Here is an 18,188-nt window from a genome sequence, read left to right as displayed (position 1 = left end):
AATGTTTTCAGTTAGAATTTGTTTTTTTCAAAAAAAAATCATTTTTCAAGGAAAAAGAATTCCTAAAAATAATTTTTAGCATTTAGTTCTTACGGAAAATGAGTGATGGTGGAAGAAGGCCGGCGACTTCTAAAGTGGTTCGGCAAACTTCAGTGATTTGAGAAAGAGAAGTTAAAATAGAAAATGGTTTACAGTTTTAAGAAATGGAAATTATTTTATAGAAATTAAAAAAGTTTTTTTAGTCAAACTAAAAATGTTGTTGACTAATATTTTTCATCGCAATAAACACCAAGAAATACCAAAAAATGTATTTTAAAAATCATTTTACGGTGAAACAAATGAACTCTTCTAACATTTGAAAGGATGGGAAGAGCTTTTGTTCTCTCTCCATATGCTCTGTACAAACATGAGAATAGCACACAAAACAAAAATAGTAACAAATAATTTAAAACATAAAATACTTAAAAAATTATTTTTATTTTTTATATTAGAACACAGAACATTTTTTAAAAAAAAGAAAAAGAAAAAGAAGCACAATCTTAAAAAGTTCTTAATCCCCTTAATTAGGGATAATTGATTGTGATAAACAGCAAGCTTCCTAGCTCATCTTCATGTGGGATTAGAGGCTTAAACAAATACAAAATACTGCTGAGAGAGGTCGCTTTCAGGAGCGGCAATGTCCGATCAAAACGTGCCGTCACGAACAAATATAAAACAAAATAAAATACTCAATAATAATAAAAATAATAAAAATAACCACATTTTCCGTGCCGCCACACAAACAAGTATCATAGATAAAATAAAATAAAAATTCGCCAGAAAGAAGATAAAATATAAAACAGTTGAAAAAAATAAAACAATTGTATTCTTGAATTTAAAAATGGGATAGTTTTATTTCTGCTCATTCTAAAGTCTAAACATCAATTAAACAGAATGCTTAGTGATTATTTGAAAAAATAAGAAAAAAACCACGATGTATTTTGTAATTATCAAGGAGACCTAATTTTGCCATATGCCCAGAAACATCAGGACGTTGTCGTTTACGGCAATTGACAGTAAATAAAATTCATCTTCTTCATCCTTCTCACCCTCTCCACCGAGTTCCGAATCGCAGAGGTAGCGATGCCCGGCGGTTGTAGCATCAGAGCCATCTGGATCCTCAACCGCCTCGACGCCGTCGTTTTCTCCAGGTATCCCCCTAAATCCACCATCTGAATGCGCGCATATGCATTCGTATCAGCTAACTCCGAAGCCTTTTTTTTTTTTTTTTTTTTTTTTTTTTTTTTATCTCACGCTGTTTTACCTCTGATTTTTCATCGAATTTAAAATTTGCATTATGAAATTCGTCCTTCTCTTCCAGTAATCTTTCTCACCTACTTGATACGGCGTCTTTTATGCAAATATCGAGGAGGCTCTTCTTCTCGCCTCGTCGATCTCACATTTCCGTGCACGTTAGGGTTTTCTTTTTGCTCATTTCTAACCGATGTTTGAATCTGCAAATTCCGCTCTGTAATTCGTGAAGAAATCTGAGTTCTTCCACCTTAAAAAGCTTTTTCTTGGTAATCTAGAAGAAAATGAAAGCAAAACTTTGTGTTCAAGTCCCAAAATTGAAAATTTTCTAGGGCATCCAAACGGGGCTGGGCTCTAAGAAATTCAATTTATTTTATTTTATTTTATTTTTAATTTGGTTGTTCTTTGGGATGTTAGGAGGTTCTCGGTCGTAGAGAAGCGGTGGCGGGAAGCTTGTAAGAGCGAGGATGAGAATGCTAGTGAGGATAGCTTTAGTTATACTGTGTATTCAGTTCTCCCTACGGACTCAGAATTGGCGGCTGCATTTGTGGAGAGAAAGCAAAGGTTAGTTTATAAAACAATTAGATTTTGTTTCATTTAGTCTTGGGTTGCACGATTGATATCAAGAATAGTAACTTAATAGTTTACTAGTTTTAGACAGCTTGGTAATTAAGTTGTAGATTGCTTGCCAATCTTTTGATGTCGCTTTTCAACTTTTATTGCCTGAAGTGAATGTTTGAACAATAATGCTTCAACTTTTATTGCCTTAACTAATTGTTTGAAAAATAATGAACTCAGACAATTGTATTGATTTGATGAAACTATGGGTTGAGAACATAAAAGTTGTCATAATTGTTCATTGTCTTTCATAGCTGTCTTTCTGCATTTATGATTCTTTGGGGTTCATTAACCTTATTGAAGTTCTTTCATAATACCTTTTTGTCTTCCTGCTCATTCTTACTAAGTTTTCTGTTTCTGTGTAGGGAGGGATCTGCACGTGGGTTTGGCATACGTGTTACTCAGTCATCTGAAGGATCAGATTCTTGGGTTGATGATCCAATTACACGTCACATTATGGGAGTCTACGTAAACAAAGAAGAGGAAGGAGATAATAATCTGCTGTGGCCTTTAATATTGCACATAAAGGGTAATTATTGCATTCTTGTGTTGCCTTTAGTTGAGCCAAGGCATCTGAAGGAATATGCAAGGTTATGTAAAAGATCTGATTGTGGAAATGCCGTCGGTGGGGATGACAGTTTATCTTCCCTCTTGCTCAATCTTCCGTCCATCACAGGGTATGGTAAGTTACTTTCAATGTTGTTCAGGAAGTATATTATTCTATAAGAAAATATGTGGCAACTTTTTCAGTCTCCCCCCGACCCCCCTTTTTGGAGTTCATCATACATGTTTTGCTAATTCTCCCCAGCTTCGAAATTATTCTGAATTTACTTTGGGTAATTTTCTCTGAAACTAATCTGCAAGATGTCATGAAGGACATAAATGATCTCTGCCCTACCTAGGTCAACTAGGCATCATTGAAACCTTAAAAATACAAAGGCAACATCATGTCCTAATTCCCCGAATATAATAAAGATTCTGTTTGAAATGGAGTTGAAAGCACTGACTATTGGTAAAGCAAGCACCCAACCTCATCTTACATGTTTTAATTGTCAAAGGAGATAGGTTTAATATCATTTCTTGGGTTTAAGATGGTTGGGAAAGCCCTTGAACTTTTTGGGCTTATTATGGGAGCAGTTGATATATCTAGAATGGTTGGATGTTTCTTTTGCATGGATTGCTAAATCTGCACAAGCAGAGCTTTTCTGTTAGAAAACAATTTTGGCACTATTTTGCTCTATGCTTTGTTTTTATCTATCACAGTTTCTGTTGATTTTGCCTGTAGCTCCTCTCTTTGAGGAACTCTCTTCTGGTTTCAATATCAATGCAGCCCCTTCTTTCAAAATAAATTTCATTTTGTAAAGAATGTTTTTGAGTTTTACTCTTAAGTGTCATTTTGTAGTGTACTTCTGCCAGTATGTTCATTGGTTACTTTACCCCCAAAAGATGTAAAATCTGTCTTAAGATTGATGCCTTTCTTATCCGTTAGAGCTATGACAGATTTATAATGGTCGAAGTACTGTAATTAATCAAGGTCTTGAGGTCAACGGGACTAGGACAGAGTTCCTTAATCATAAATTTGTACTAACCAAAAAAAAAAAAACTTTGTACATAGGAGTCATGACAAAGGGAATCTCGTTATGATGTACCTAGCAGTTACCGATTTTTCTCAACGTGTTCTTTTGGCATATTTAAGTTGACAAGGTTTAGGTTTTGGTGATTGAATTGTAATGGTTTGGTTACATTACATAATTCTTGTGGGTAATATCCAGCATATCCTGCACTTTTTATACACAGTTCTCAGGTACAGGTTCAGATTCATTTGAGAACTGTTCATTTTTCTTTGGTTGTTTGTTTGTTTGTTCTTCTCCAGGATGATCTATATTTTCTCATTCAAGTTACCTAGATATTAATGGACTCGCTTGATGTTTCTTGTCATTAATATGGGCCTGACTTCTTGTTTTATTTGTTTGTAATTCTTAAAATCTCCTTGAATGGGTGTATTGCTTTCCTTGGACTGTTGAACTGCATTTCTGGGTTCGCTGTTACTGCCTTTCACTAAAGATGAACCTTGTTGAAGAGCAAAAAGGCAGCTAACCTTCCATGTTGTCCACATCAAATGGTATATGTAAGCAGTTTCTTGTTACCAATTTTACAGGGCTTTCATGGTCGCACATGCTATTGGTGACATAGTTGCTGCCGATGTAGTAGAACCTGAGGTGGTCGTTGGTGCGTCTCCCTCTGTAGGAGGTTTGTTGGATTCACTAACTGGCAGTATAGGTATATCAGGCATCTCCTCAAGGGCAAAACCCATAGCTGCACCAGTTGCATCTTCCATCCCTTCAAACACTGCTGTAACAGGACCTGTTGCAGCAGACGCTCCGAAGATTGGTTCAAGGCCTTTGGATAAAGATGCACTTCGAACTTTCATTAGTAGTTCAATGCCCTTTGGTTGGTACTCTTTATTATGGTATTTCTCATCTCATATTTCTTAATTATAATTTTTGGTGTCAACTTGTGTTTACCTAATTCTGGTTAATTTTCATGGCCTTCTTTATCTTTTAATAGGTACACCTTTGGACCTTAGCCATTCCAATATTTTTGCTATCAAGGTTAATGGTTTTTCTTCATCGGATCTGCCTCCTGCTGATCTCAAGCAACCAGCGTGGAAGCCGTACCTTTACAAAGGAAAGCAGAGAATGCTGTTCACAATTCAAGAGACTGTTCATGCTGCTATGTATGATCGAGATGAGATTCCAGATATTTTATCAGTTTCTGGTCAAATAAACTGTCGAGCAGAATTAGAAGGATTGCCTGACATCTCATTCCCCTTAACAGGGTTGAACACAGCTCATGTTGAGGTCTTATCATTTCATCCTTGTGCTCAAGTTCCCGAACAATGTTTTGATAAGCAGGCTGTGATGTTTTCACCACCATTAGGTAATTTTGTTTTAATGCGTTATCAGGCTAGTTGTAGCCTTGGACCTCCCATTAAGGGATTTTACCAATTGTCAATGGTCTCTGAGGATAAAGGTGCATTTTTATTCAAGTTGTGCTTGATGGAAGGTTATAAGGCTCCTCTGACAATGGAGTTCTGTACTGTGACTATGCCCTTTCCTAGGAGAAGGGTTGTATCCTTTGATGGGACTCCTTCAATTGGAACAGTTTCAACTACAGAGCACTCTGTGGAATGGAAAATTATAGCTGGGGGACGTGGCCTTTCTGGAAAAAGTATCGAGACAACTTTCCCTGGAACAGTTAATTTTGCGCCATGGCAAACCCAAAGATTGCCTTCCTCTAGGTCAGTTTTTGGAACCATAGCAGATGAAGATAGTGATGTTGAGACAGAGCATTCTAATAATATGGTAAACGTAGAGGAATTCTTAATGGAGAAAATGAGCAAGGATCTTCCTCCAGTTGATCTAGAGGAGCCATTTTGCTGGCAGGCATACAGTTATGCTAAAGTATGTGCCTTTTTCTTTTTCTTTTTTTTTTTTTTTTTTTTTTTTTTTTTTTTTGTGTATCTATTCCAGATTTTAGTTGGAGATCTTGAATGTATTCTAAATCATTTATGAACTTATCGACCATTTGCTTTTCCTCTGTTTAGAAATGTGATCATGTGAGGTTACCTTTATGCCTAAGCATTCCATTGTCATTCTTTAATGAGTTTAAGCAAATCACAAATATTCATTCAGTCCATATGTTAAATATATTGCTGTTACCATCATTTTCAACTCTCCCTTATATAGCTGGGAACTCAAAAAGCCTGCGCTTTCCAGAAGAATATTTTCCTGTTTGTTACTCGTTATTTTTTTTTTTTTAAGAGAATATTTTCTCAGGTTGTCATTGCCTCATTTTATTAACTTCTGGTATGTTACAGTCTTTGAATTATCACTCTTTTTTCTACTTTCATAAACACATTTAAAGAAGAAAAGAAGGAAAACATGTAGAAGTTCAGCATAACCAGATAAAAATTTTGAGATTTGATTTTGCCATCCTTTCGGGTTCTCTGGTGACATATGCATTATTATATGCTGTCTAAGCATTTGGAAATTTGGTTCATGTTCAAATTGTCCATAAGTGGGAGTTGTTGGGCTCTTCCATTTTAGTGTTTACGTTAATAATGACTTCTTTTTTATTTTTTATTTGATCCTCTCTATGTAACCTCACTGGTGTGATAAATCATCTTTTTACTGTCAAAAATCGTTGCCCGGAAACTTTTTTTTTTAATTCTTTTAACAGTGTGATACATCATCAGTGATATCATGTTCGCTAATGAGTTGTAATGTCATGCCCCTAAACACGAATATATTAAATGAGAGTAGCTCTCATTTAGCTGCTGCTTTTGCAGGATCTGTAAAAAAAAAAAAAACATGCAATTGGACCTGTGCTTACTTCTTCTTTCCATTGTTTGTTATCCTATTGTAGTCTGCTGCTTTTGTCTAGTTCATCGTTTGCATCTGGAAAAATAATGCCTGCTAAAATTGGTGAAGCATATAATTAGATTGATGGTATAGATCCATACTTTGCAGTGAGCTTAGTTCTTCCTCTGATACACTGAAGATTTGGCTTAATCCAGAACAGGCATTTACTAATGCATTGTAACAGGTATCTTTCAAGATTGTTGGGGCATCATTATCTGGGATGTCAATCGATCCAAAATCAGTAAGCTTGTGGCTCCTCTTTTTCTCCTCTCCTTGTCATATGTTCTTTTTTTCTTTTTTCTTTTTTCAATAATAACTTGAAGCTGTTTGTTATATCATATACTCAGAGTTTGCCTGTACTGTTACCATAAAAACGAGAAAATCCTGGATTTTGAGATCGAATTCTGTTTTTCAAATGCACTTTGTTATATCATATACCTTTCATGTGCTAATACAGTAGAAATCAGAACATCCTGGATTTTTTAGATTGATTTATGTTTTCCAAAAGTTCTTTGCTATGTATTTTTCATGTGATAATATGATAGAAATCAGAACATCCTGGATTCCCCTGGCCCCCCAAAAAAAAGGTTTGCTTTTGTGCAGTACATACTCATCATTTGTTATTCTCTAATTTCAGGTGTGGTTTGAAGTATGATGAAGCTTTTCTATTGATTATAGAGTAATGATATTTAGTAGATTGCTGTACAATTGTCATACAACTTGATGACGTGACAGTAAAAATCAGCCCTTATAAAATAAAAATAAAAATCAAGGGTTGATTTTCACTATCACGTTATCCCAGTTGTGTGGTAGATAGCAGTATACTAAACAACATTACTCTTGAATATATGATTGTCTTCTATAAAGTTTGTCATTCTTTGCCTATGGCAATATTTATTTTATCAAATGAGACCCCTCAATTGTTAATATATGAATATTATGAAAGTATTTTACTCAAAAAAGAAGTCTAGGGCTAGCAATTTGTTGACACAACCCACAAACCTGACGCGAATACGACACAAAATTTGCGGGTCAGGGTTTAGTGTGATAAGATTCAGGTTAAAATGGATCGACTCAATTAGACACGATTAATAAACGTTAAATTTTGGGTCAACCCACTTAAACTGCAATTAACCTTCATAACCCGTATATATTTAAATTACATTTAAACTCCATCTCCTTCCCTTTCTATTAATAATTAATGTTGATGCTTAGTGAGGAGGTTTTATCATGTTATTTGTTGGAATGTAATCTTATTTACTTTATTGCTATGTATTTGTTTATGTAGATGAATTTTATTGGTTGGTAATATTATTTTGATTGGATATTGCCCTAGAAATTGGGGTATGTTTATTAATCACGGTTATGGATAATTTGATATTGATTATTAACTTGATTGTCATGATTCTAGTTGTGATTGTGTATAATTGATATGATTTATGCTTATAAGAAATGAAATTGTGTAATTAGGTCATACCAAGTATTTGTGTCAATTTAACCCATTTATGTTAAACAAGTCGAGATGGGTTGTATTCGGGTCAATCCAACATGATCTGTTTTATTTATTTTTTGATAAGTAAATGAAATTTTATAAAAAGCGTAGGGCGCCCCTCTAAGTACACTGAAAGTATACACAAGGAAACGCCTAAGAAAGCAAAGAAAAACGAACAAGAAAATCAGAAAAGCTAATAGACACGGGAGACAAAAAGGCCTCTGTCCAAAGATACAACATATGAAAAAATGAGGCAACAAAATTCTACATGGAATTCTCCAAGTCTTCAAAACACCTAAGATTTCTCTCCTTCCAAACACATCAAAGAATGCAAATAGGCACCATCTTCCAAACTGCAACACTCCTTGACCTACCCGCCTTCCACCAACATGCAAACAAATCGACAACTCTCCTAGGCATAACCCAAGACATACCAAACCGAGAAAAGACATGATTCCACAAAGTAGAAGCCACATCACAATGAAGAAGAATGTGGTCCACAGTTTCCCCGCCTCTTTTGCACAAATAGCATATATCCCCAATGATGATCTTTCGCTTCCTAAGATTGTCCACTGTAAGAATCTTTTCAAGGGCTGCCGACCACGCAAAGAATGCCGCCCTCGAAGGAGCCTGAGTCCGCCACACGCTCTTCCAAGGGAAACGACTACCCTCACAGCCGGCCAATGAGCTGAAATAGGACTTAACCTTGAACACCCCTTTCTTGGAAGGGATCCACCTAAGCCTATTAGCACGATCTCTACTCACCATGGCTAAATGTAACACATGGAAGAAGGAGGCAAAAACACCCACTTCCCAGTCATGCGCCTCTCTAACAAAGCTCACATTCCACTGGGTCGAGCCGCCTAGCACCTGCATATTATCCGCAACGGAAGCATCCTTCAACCGAGCAATACCAAAAAGAACAGGAAAATCTTCCTTCAACACCCTATTCTCGCACCAAAGATCATGCCAAAATTTTGTCCTAACCCCATTCCCCACTTCCAATCTAGAGAAACCAGAGAAGATCCCCCACCTTTTCCTAATATTCTTCCACAGCCTCACCCCATGAGCACCTATAGGCTCGCGGGAGCACCATCCACCCCACAAACTACCATATTTGGCATCCACCGCAACTCTCCACCAAGCTTCTTTCTCTATTTCATACCTCCACAACCATTTACCTAACAAAGCATGGTTGAACAACAAAAAATTCCGAATACCCAACCCCCCATCTGAAATTGGGGAACAAACTTTCGACCACCTCACCAAGTGAAATTTAGATTCTTCACCCAATCCATCCCAAAGAAAATCCCGTTGTAGCTTCTCTAAGCGAGCAGCAACACTACTCGGGAGATGGAACAGAGACAAAAAGTAAGTAGGCACATTGGCAAGGGTGCTCTTAATAATGGTAACTTTACCACCCTTAGAGAGATACATCCTTTTCCAACTAGCCAAACGATGCTCAATCTTCTCAACAACCCCGTCCCAAATATGAGTGGATTTATAGGAAGCCCCCAAAGGAAGACCGAGATACTTAACCGGCAAAGTGGCAAACCCACATCCTAAAATGTCGGCTAGCCTTTCCGCTTGATCAACTTGCCCCACGATCTGTTTTATTAAACGGGTTATGCGGGTCGTGTCATGTCACCCATATAGTTGTATACCTAAAGAAGTCAACACGACACGAATCAAACCATGAACCCAAATTGCCACCTAGAAGTCTCAACTGCACTTGATTCCACTTCTTCCCTCCATGCTACTTATGAACTTCTATATTCAAAAATGTGTCATTATCTTAGCTTTCTACATGGTTTCCATTTTGATTTCTAAACTCAACTCATTCCTCCACCTTTCTTAAAACCTTAAACTCCAAATCATCTTTCTTTTTTCCTCTGTTGTGAATGTATGCATAACTAATAAATTCTATAATTAGCTTATTAGGCACCCTTACGTTTTGCTATTGCTCGTTGAAACTATATAGAATTGGTTTTTCTGCGTGCTTTCTTGTAATTGTTTGTGCTGTATGCAGGTAAGCATCTATCCAGCTGTTAAAGCTCCCATTGAATTTTCTACTCAGGTAGGTCTTTCTTCGGACTTCCTCTCTTAAACCTTGATAGGAATTTTTTATTTTATTTTTTATTTTGGTTTAGGTAAGCTTGCTGGAGATTTTCACATGGTTACAGCTGTCAAATTTAATCATAAAGATTCCCTCAATTTCCTATTACATTGGTACAAAGAAAATTAGGATGTAGTTTGGATAGAAGATTTAGCAACTTCAAGTGTTGGTGGAACTGAATTAACTTGGTTTGTGGCCAAAAGTGGCAGATCTTATTTTCAATGATTTTCAGCAAGGTTGGCTCGAGATAATGAGCTATGGGGCTCAAAGTCTGAAGGGAAATAAAAGAAAGAAACATCCAAAATCGTACAATTTGTTTTTCAATAAAATTAAAATCTCCTTGAAGCACTTGCTAAAACACATGCATACAAATATGAATAATATATTCAGAAGACTTGATCTCCAATCTACTTGGCATATAAGTAGAAAAGTTCCTAAGACCTGAATGAACCAGACAAACTATTTTTGTTTTTGCATCTAGAAGTCGCTTGTGAACTTTGGTTGCATCAATAGCTGTTCGCATAAATATTTATTCATAGGTGATGTTAGTGGTTCACTGTGATTTATGGTGTTTTTACTCGTATGGTTTTGTATTTCAGCTTCATTTCCCCCTTCCCCCCATCATCTATTGACTTTTATTGTTCAACTTGTACATAATACAGCAAAAGCGATATCTGAATTCATCCAAAAAAATAATAGAGATATCTGAGGCATTGGAGTGCTTTTTTCCCATGCGTCTTGTTGCTTATGCCAATTGCAAAGACGTGGTTTAACAATTAATTGTATTCCTGTAGATCTTCCGTCTTTTTCTCTCATTTATTTGGTTGTAAATAGGTTACTTCTGGAGATTATATTTTGTGGAACACATTGGGGAAGTGCCCATTTGCTGCTGCAGAGAACGTGTAGTTGACAGATGGCAACTCAGAGATGCATATGCTGTGGTTTTAGTTGCAAGGCTGCTTTCTTTTACCTAATCAACTAAACCCTGATATTGTTATTTGAAGTTTTATGCAAGCTGAGCAAGAGAGTAGTTTGCATGTTCGGTCCTCAGATGGCTTCATTCTTGAGCATAATGAGCCTCAATCATTGTTTCTTTTTACGGATTGAGATGAGAAAGAAGAGTTAGAAATGATGGGCATTCGAGATTTTGGTGTGATGTGTAATGACATGGATGGCTTCCTGACATTTTTGTATCTCATGACCTTGTTTAACGTCGGGAAAACATAGGGGCAATCTACTCTGGACAAGCTGACAGGTGCTCGATCCCTTTTGTTTGACCCTCTCTCATGTTTGTTTGTTTATTTATTGTATTGATTATAATAGATTCTGTTTATTGTGTCCCATCCTTTTATACGCTTAATAGAACCTGTTGCAGCATGCTTTGTGAGTTGCCTGGATGTCTGTCTGTTTATATGCGTTAAATGGGGCATATTGTTTTGAGTCTTTTCTTGTGTCTTTCCAAAATTGATGTCCGTTGATGAACAATCATTACTTTGGACGTCGATCCTCATGAATCTATTGAAGACAAGAAGGATTTTTGCTTGAAACGGAGACAAGTGTGCCGCTTAATAGAAAGGAAATTAGGGTCTCGAAAAACCAGAATGTGGACAGTGAAGAAATCTGGAAGAATTTCGAGACTCCTTAGTCCTTAGCAGCTGCATTCCATAAATCTTGGAACCAAACAACGTTAGAGAACATGGATGAATTCAAGTTGTGGTTTTATTTATTTGGCCTTTGGGATAAGGGCCAACATATGAGGGGAAGGGAGTGTTACGAACATGAAGATAATAAAAAATGGAAAGAAGCCATTCAAGAAGAATTAGATTCAGTAATTAAAAAAAAAAAACATGTTCTATGGGAGCTGCTGGGGATGGGGCGGGGTTGAGGGGCAGGGATCCCCGCGGGTATGCGGGGATCCCCACGGGTGTAGAACACCTAAAGAAAAAAAAAGATGATGCAGGAAGAAAAAGAAAAGAAAATATATGAGAGGAGGGGGTGATTCCGTGAAGAAGAATGGTGCAGGAAGAAGAAGAAAAATCTGGAAGAAAAAGAAAAAGAAAATATATGAAAGGGGGGGCTGTGAATTTGTGAAGAAGAAGAGAAAAATAAGGAAGAAGAGAAGAAGAATGGTGCAGGAAGAAGAAGAAAAATCTGGAAGAAAAAGAAAAAGAAAATATATGAGAGGGGGGTTGTGAATCTGTGAAGAAGAAGAGAAAAAGAAGGAAGAAGAGAAGAAGAAGAATCTAGAAGAAAAGGAAAATATATGAGGGGGGGGGGGGGGCGGGGAGGGGCGGGGCCCCGCCCCGCCCCGCATGGGTTGGTTAAAATTCAACCCGTACCCGTAAAAAAAAAAAAAAAAATCAAAAACCGCAATTTTAGGGGCGGGGCGGGGCGGGGGGGGGGGGGGGGGGGGGGGGGGCGGGGGTGCGGGTTGGGGCGGGTTTGCGGGTTTTTGCTCACCCCTACCAACTAGTGGCAAAAGGATTCACACAAAAACCTGGTATGGATTATAAAGAAACATATTCTGAGTTGTTAAATTTAATTCTATTAGAATTATAAAGTCTATTGTTGCTATATCAATTGGATGTAAAAATTGCTTTTTTAAATGAAGACCTAAAGGAAGAAATTTTTATACAACATCTGGATGGTTATAAGGCTAAGGGTCAAGAAAACAAATTTTGTAAGTTTAAAAAATGATTATATGATCTTAAACAAGCTTCAAGGCAATGGTTTTACACTTTTCATAATGCAATTATTAAATTTGGTTTCAGAGGTAACGATTTTGATGATTACGTATATCATTGGAAGGGTGGGAGATGTCAATGCATGATATTTTGAATGCTCAATGACGTTGTATCTATTATGAAGTTAAAGGTTTTATAAAATCCCAATTTGAAATGAAATATTTGGGTGAAGCATCCTGTGTGTTGGGAATTCAAATTATTAGAGATAGACAATCAAGAACACTTCAGTTATCTCAAGAGCAATACTTTGTCAAAATTTTGAAAAGATTTATATGATAGTTCAAATTCAATCGATACTCCATTCATAAAGAAACAAAATTGTCTAAAATGATGTGTCCAGCAAATGAAGAAGAAAAAAGGAAAATAGAGTATAAACCATATGCTCAAATTGTTGGTAGCATTTTGTATGCCATGTTATGTACTAGACGCGTAGAGTGTGTTTGGCAACACTCTCATCTCCCTCTCTACTTTTTTTTTTTTTTTTTTTTTTTTTTTCTCACTTTTTCCAAAAATTCAAATCCAAAACATATTAACTTTTTTTTTTTTTACTTTTTATATCACATCAATCATTTTTTATTATTATTTAAATAATAATAAAAAAAAAACCTACTATAAAACAAAACTTTTTCACTTTTCTATAAATTAATTCTAAACTTTTTTATATTTTATATCACATTAACCACTTCTTATTACTATTCGAATAAAAATTCCACAACACAACGAGCATGTTTGGCAAGCAGTTTCGGGGATCCTTCATCGCCTTTTTGCCCATCAGCTACAGTACCCGCATGTGACACCTCTGTTACTTTCCCCTGCCACGCTCAATTTAAAATGACCCCTGCCACGCTCAATTTGAAAGTCATTTTTCTTGTTGAAACTTCGTTCTTCCCGCTCAGCATTTTCTCCCACTTTAACGTGCGCCTCACATCCTCACTGACACTACGCTTCAGCTTTTCGGATTCCTTCTTCGCGCCATCAACCTAGCTCCTCACCGGCATGCCATCAGTCCTCTCTTTTCTGATCTCCATCTCCTCTCTCTCTCTCAGATTTGGTACTCATTTCTACAGATCTGTCATCTCCTCTATCTTCTGATCTCTCATCTCATCTCACTTCTGAATTAGGGTTAGGGTGTCGTTTGGGGTTGATTTGAGGAGGTGTTTAGCAACTTCGTGGACCATTAGTTCCAGGAGCTCAATAGGGATAGAAATGGTAAGCTCTCTGTGAAGGAACTTCAGCTTGTTGTCTTTTATCGGTGCTACTTTGGGTTTGCTTGCGTAGGGCACTTCTCCTGATTCCAATCACATTTATTCTGAGGTTTCTCATATCTCTTACTCCGATCTTGTGCTTTTACTCCAGAGTCATCTCTATATCACAGTTGTATAGCAGTTTAAGCAGATTACTCTTAATGGTCTGATGGGTTGTTTTTGCTTCTTCAGTTGAATGGTTTTCTTTTAACACCATTGCTGTTAGGCGGACATGCTAATTAATTAGAGTAACGAGAATGGTTGATTAGTACCTTCAATTTTTCAGTCTATTAGTATAATGAAAAATCCATGAGTTGTATATAGTGTCTTAATTTAAGGTTGCATTTGGATGTGAGGATTTATAATCAAGGGATTTGAGTAGCAAATTTTGGTATAAACTGTTTGATACGAGGTTTAACAATACATGATTGGTCTAAGTAAAAGGTAAAGGAGAGTTTTGTTTCCACAAAAAAAAATCGTTTGTGTTATGAGTTTCAATTAACATCTTACAACTGGTCATCAATTTATTTGTCCTTTACATCTTACATCTGCATATTATTTGTTATCATTATAGCTTTATTTCTTTGAGACCGTAGATAGATGGGTTTAGAAGGCTTGTGCCAATTGAGGGAAGATTTTTGTTTTGTTTTTTGGGCTCTCTGTTTTGGTAGGGGATGTTATCACATCCTTCTATCTCATATTTGGTAGTAGCAAATACAGAGTAAATGAGTTCTTGGTATGTTGTTATTGTACATCTTTTAAGCAATCCTCGGCTTGTTCCAATTGCACCTCTAATATTTTGTAATCCCGTGTTCTTTGTGATATATCCTTTCTGTTTTTAATCAACAAAAAGCAGGAAAAAAAAAATTAAAAAAGGTAGTGGGTTGTGGCTTTTAAGAAACAATCATGAGAAAGGGTTCCTCAATCCATATATATAATTGAGTTGGGTTTTGTTTGTGATAATGTTAGAAGTTACATTTCTTTTTTTTTATAACTATTTTAGAATGATGATATTGTAATACCAACCAACTAAAGGGTGCTTTTGCTGAATCGGTAAGACTTTGGGCTTATCTTTTAAAAATATTGTTGTTAGGTGGACATGCTTCTTTTTATGATATTTATTTTTTCCCCAGTAGCCCCGTCTTCGTCCATCGTAGATGTCAGAGATTTCAACATCCTCCTCTGCTCACATCCAAGGTTCGACGCACACATGCTATTGTGGCTTGACGTCTTACAAGAAAACATCGTGGACATAAACAAACTGAGGAAGACGGTACTATGGTTGCCCAAACTTCAAGTTCAGAATACACTACAAGTTTTTTGAATGGGTTGACCAAGAAATAGATGCACGTAACAATAATTTACAATTCATGTGTTGATAAATGTTAGTATTAACACATATAATCGGAGACTTCTATATATATATATATATATATTAATATCAATTTCGAAAGAACATAACTTATTATGCTTGGTTCTTCTATGGATGCTAAAAATACTCAAAGTTTAACCGCGTATTGAAAATTTAAAAAGTCTTTTAAAACAGAATTATCCACAAAATTATACCGAACAAAAAAAAGTTTAGATAAATTATCACATTCACTAAAAATAGCATAATACATATATTGTCCCTCCAAATAGAAATCAATAATGGTTTCCCAAAAACCACATACATAAACAACTGCATACTATTTTGGTTTAAGTCTCATTAGAGGTGACTTCACATACTTAAGGTCATTACATCCCTTACTTTTCCCATATAATTGGAACTGGCATTTGATTGGTCAGGTTGTTCCCTGGGTGCAATGTTTTGCGCCATTCCTACTTCCTGCTGATCATCAGCATCAACCCAAGGGTTTAGTCTGCGCAAAGCTACTTCAAATAGTGGATCAATCATCCCGTTATACTTCCTAATAAAGTTATGTAAAGTGCAGCACGCAATTACAAATAGGCGCTGGTATCACAGTAGGTATGGGGGCATTTTTTTCTAAAATTGGAAATCGGCTCTTCAACACCCCAAAAGATCGTTCCACCACGGTCTATAGAGATGAATGCCTATAATTAAATAGCTCCCTCATATTCCTGGGAAGTTTTTGGCCATTTTGAAATGTCGCCAAATGATATTGTTCATGCCGATACAGTGGTAAGAACCCCTGATAGCAACCATACCCGGAATCCACCAGGTAGAAGGAACCTGCACCGCATGTACAAATATAAATTTTGAATTAACCAAAGTACAATAACGAGGATGCTTACATGTTACATATGAAATATTTGTGCGGTATATTACTTTCTTTAGGGGTTGGGAAGCTTAGTGTCAGATCATTCACACACATTGTAAAAATGCGGGAGTCGTGCGCACTCCCCTCCTTACCAGTGTACACATAGGTGAAGCAGAGATCTAGGTCTATCACACACATGACGTTCTGAGTGGTTGTATGCTTTCTACCTCGGTATGTTGTGTTTTTCATACCGGTCACCTTCACATTTGTTAGTTTTTGTGTTGGCTGCATTCTGTTGGACAAAATCACTTTTATGTAATGTTGTTGCATCCGTCCAAACGACATGACAATACGGTCCGGACGCCATTCAATGTTTGACAAGTAATAGAGTTTTTGTCCCGACACAGATATGGGAAGACAACTGCAATCGTCCGAACGATGTGTGTTCCCGTTCGGATGCTAGGGCAACACCATCCGGACACGGCTCAATTCAGGAAAGAATTTGAGCGAAATTTGGAAAGTCGATCGCACAGTTCTTCGTTCGGATGCCTTATGTCTACCGTCCGGACGACGCCTAGGTATTTCAAGCCAGATGCTCGTTTGAACCTGTAGCCTATAAATAGAGGTTCCTAGGCTTGAGAATTGTAAGGATTCGGTATTGAATTAATTCTGTAGTGCTTAGAGAGTTATATTTTAGAGTTATTGTGCTGAATAAATCTCTCTCAAGTTGTTGCTATTGTGTGCTGTTACTGCGCTAAACTGCAGTCTATTTTAGGGGTTGACCCTAAGATAAAGGATTCCATTGAAGACCCCTTCAAATAGGTGACTTGATTGAAATGCGTTCGTGTTGGGTTACACGTCAGAGTTCAAGGTACGACCACTGCATTAAGTTATGTGAGTGTTACTGCTTTGTAACTAGCTTTGTCTTCTGAATAGTGGGTATCCTGGGTTTGGCTGTCCAGGAGTGGTTTTTCTCTTAATTGAGTTTCCACTTCGTTAACAAAATATTCTGTCATTTAAATTTCGCATTTACAATATTTTGTTACACATTGCATATGCACACGGTTAAATTAGAAGTTTCTTTATTTTTTAACATTGATGTGTGTGCCATCAATATTCAATAGCACCAATACATTCCTGCATTTCTCACTGAAAACCATGGGTAAAAGTCCCAATTTCGAGCAATGACAGGGTGTGGCATTTGCATCTGAGTGGGTTGGATGATTGTTTTACCAAACCTACAAATAGCTTTGCAAGTCCTTCTGCAATATAAGCTCATGGTATGGGTTGATCGCTGGAGCCTATTAGCCACGTCCCTCTGCGACCAATTGTGTGCCATTGGGGGGCAAAATACAGCATCCCGCTCTGTTATCTTCACGTATCGACTGCTACGTAAGAAGCCATTCTTTTTGAAGGTGTTACAAATCGCAAGAAATGTGTCAGGCCACATTCTAAAGCACTCGTAGCATGTTCTCCTATTGAGATTTGTTAACACCCAATAAACCCATATAGGGCCTGTTAACTCAGATGTTCTCTGAGGTATAGGGCACCTTCGTCTTTCTTTTAGTTGTTCCTTCCACTCAGCTATCCTGATGAACATTTGTCCAAGCTATAATTCAACTTCCATGGTGTCTGGATTGCTGAAAACAGCGTCGTCGCTTTCAAGCAATGATGCACTTGATTCTCTATCTGAATCATCCTCTTCACCCCACGATGCTGAAGAATAGGAACATGCATCCAATTCATCCTCCCAGTTTTCATTGTCAAGACTTGATGGTCCACCGACATCCATTTTATGTCACCTATGGACTCATCATTAGGAAATAGTTGGGAAATATTCAAATAATATCTATAAACATAAACAACAACTCATGTTTAAAATTTAGATGCAATAGTAAGATACATTCTAAAATATTAACACAACCAATGTCTGCATAGCTAACGAAAATAGTCAATTCACCTATGGACTCCTCATTAGGCATAGCTGTAGTAATTTAATAACATTAAATTTCGCAAAAAAAAGGTTAGAAATATATAA

General features: G+C 36.8%; 2 protein-coding genes across 2 annotated transcripts; one reads left to right on the top strand and one right to left on the bottom strand.

Moving 5' to 3' along the window:
* Positions 1-910: 910 nt before the first annotated feature.
* On the top strand, positions 911-11,330 carry LOC133881721 (AP-5 complex subunit mu). Its single transcript, XM_062320735.1, has 8 exons — positions 911-1,190; positions 1,708-1,854; positions 2,274-2,585; positions 4,067-4,359; positions 4,477-5,372; positions 6,517-6,573; positions 9,854-9,901; positions 10,775-11,330. The coding sequence occupies exons 1-8, from the start codon at positions 1,123-1,125 to the stop codon at positions 10,844-10,846; spliced, it is 1,893 nt and encodes a 630-aa protein (XP_062176719.1). The 5' UTR covers positions 911-1,122; the 3' UTR covers positions 10,847-11,330.
* A 4,318-nt stretch (positions 11,331-15,648) lies between these two features.
* On the bottom strand, positions 15,649-16,348 carry LOC133860239 (uncharacterized). The gene is made up of 3 exons (XM_062295882.1): positions 16,219-16,348; positions 16,068-16,122; positions 15,649-15,838 (listed from the first exon to the last, which is right to left on the bottom strand). Exons 1-3 carry the CDS (start codon positions 16,346-16,348, stop codon positions 15,649-15,651), a joined length of 375 nt encoding a protein of 124 aa, XP_062151866.1.
* Between the last annotated feature and the right edge of the window lie 1,840 nt (positions 16,349-18,188).

The sequence above is a fragment of the Alnus glutinosa genome, chromosome 1 (assembly GCF_958979055.1).
Source record: "Alnus glutinosa chromosome 1, dhAlnGlut1.1, whole genome shotgun sequence".
Classification (NCBI taxonomy): domain Eukaryota; kingdom Viridiplantae; phylum Streptophyta; class Magnoliopsida; order Fagales; family Betulaceae; genus Alnus; species Alnus glutinosa.
The sequence above is the reverse complement of the archived record's forward strand: the minus strand, read 5'-3'. Positions and strand labels throughout refer to the sequence as shown.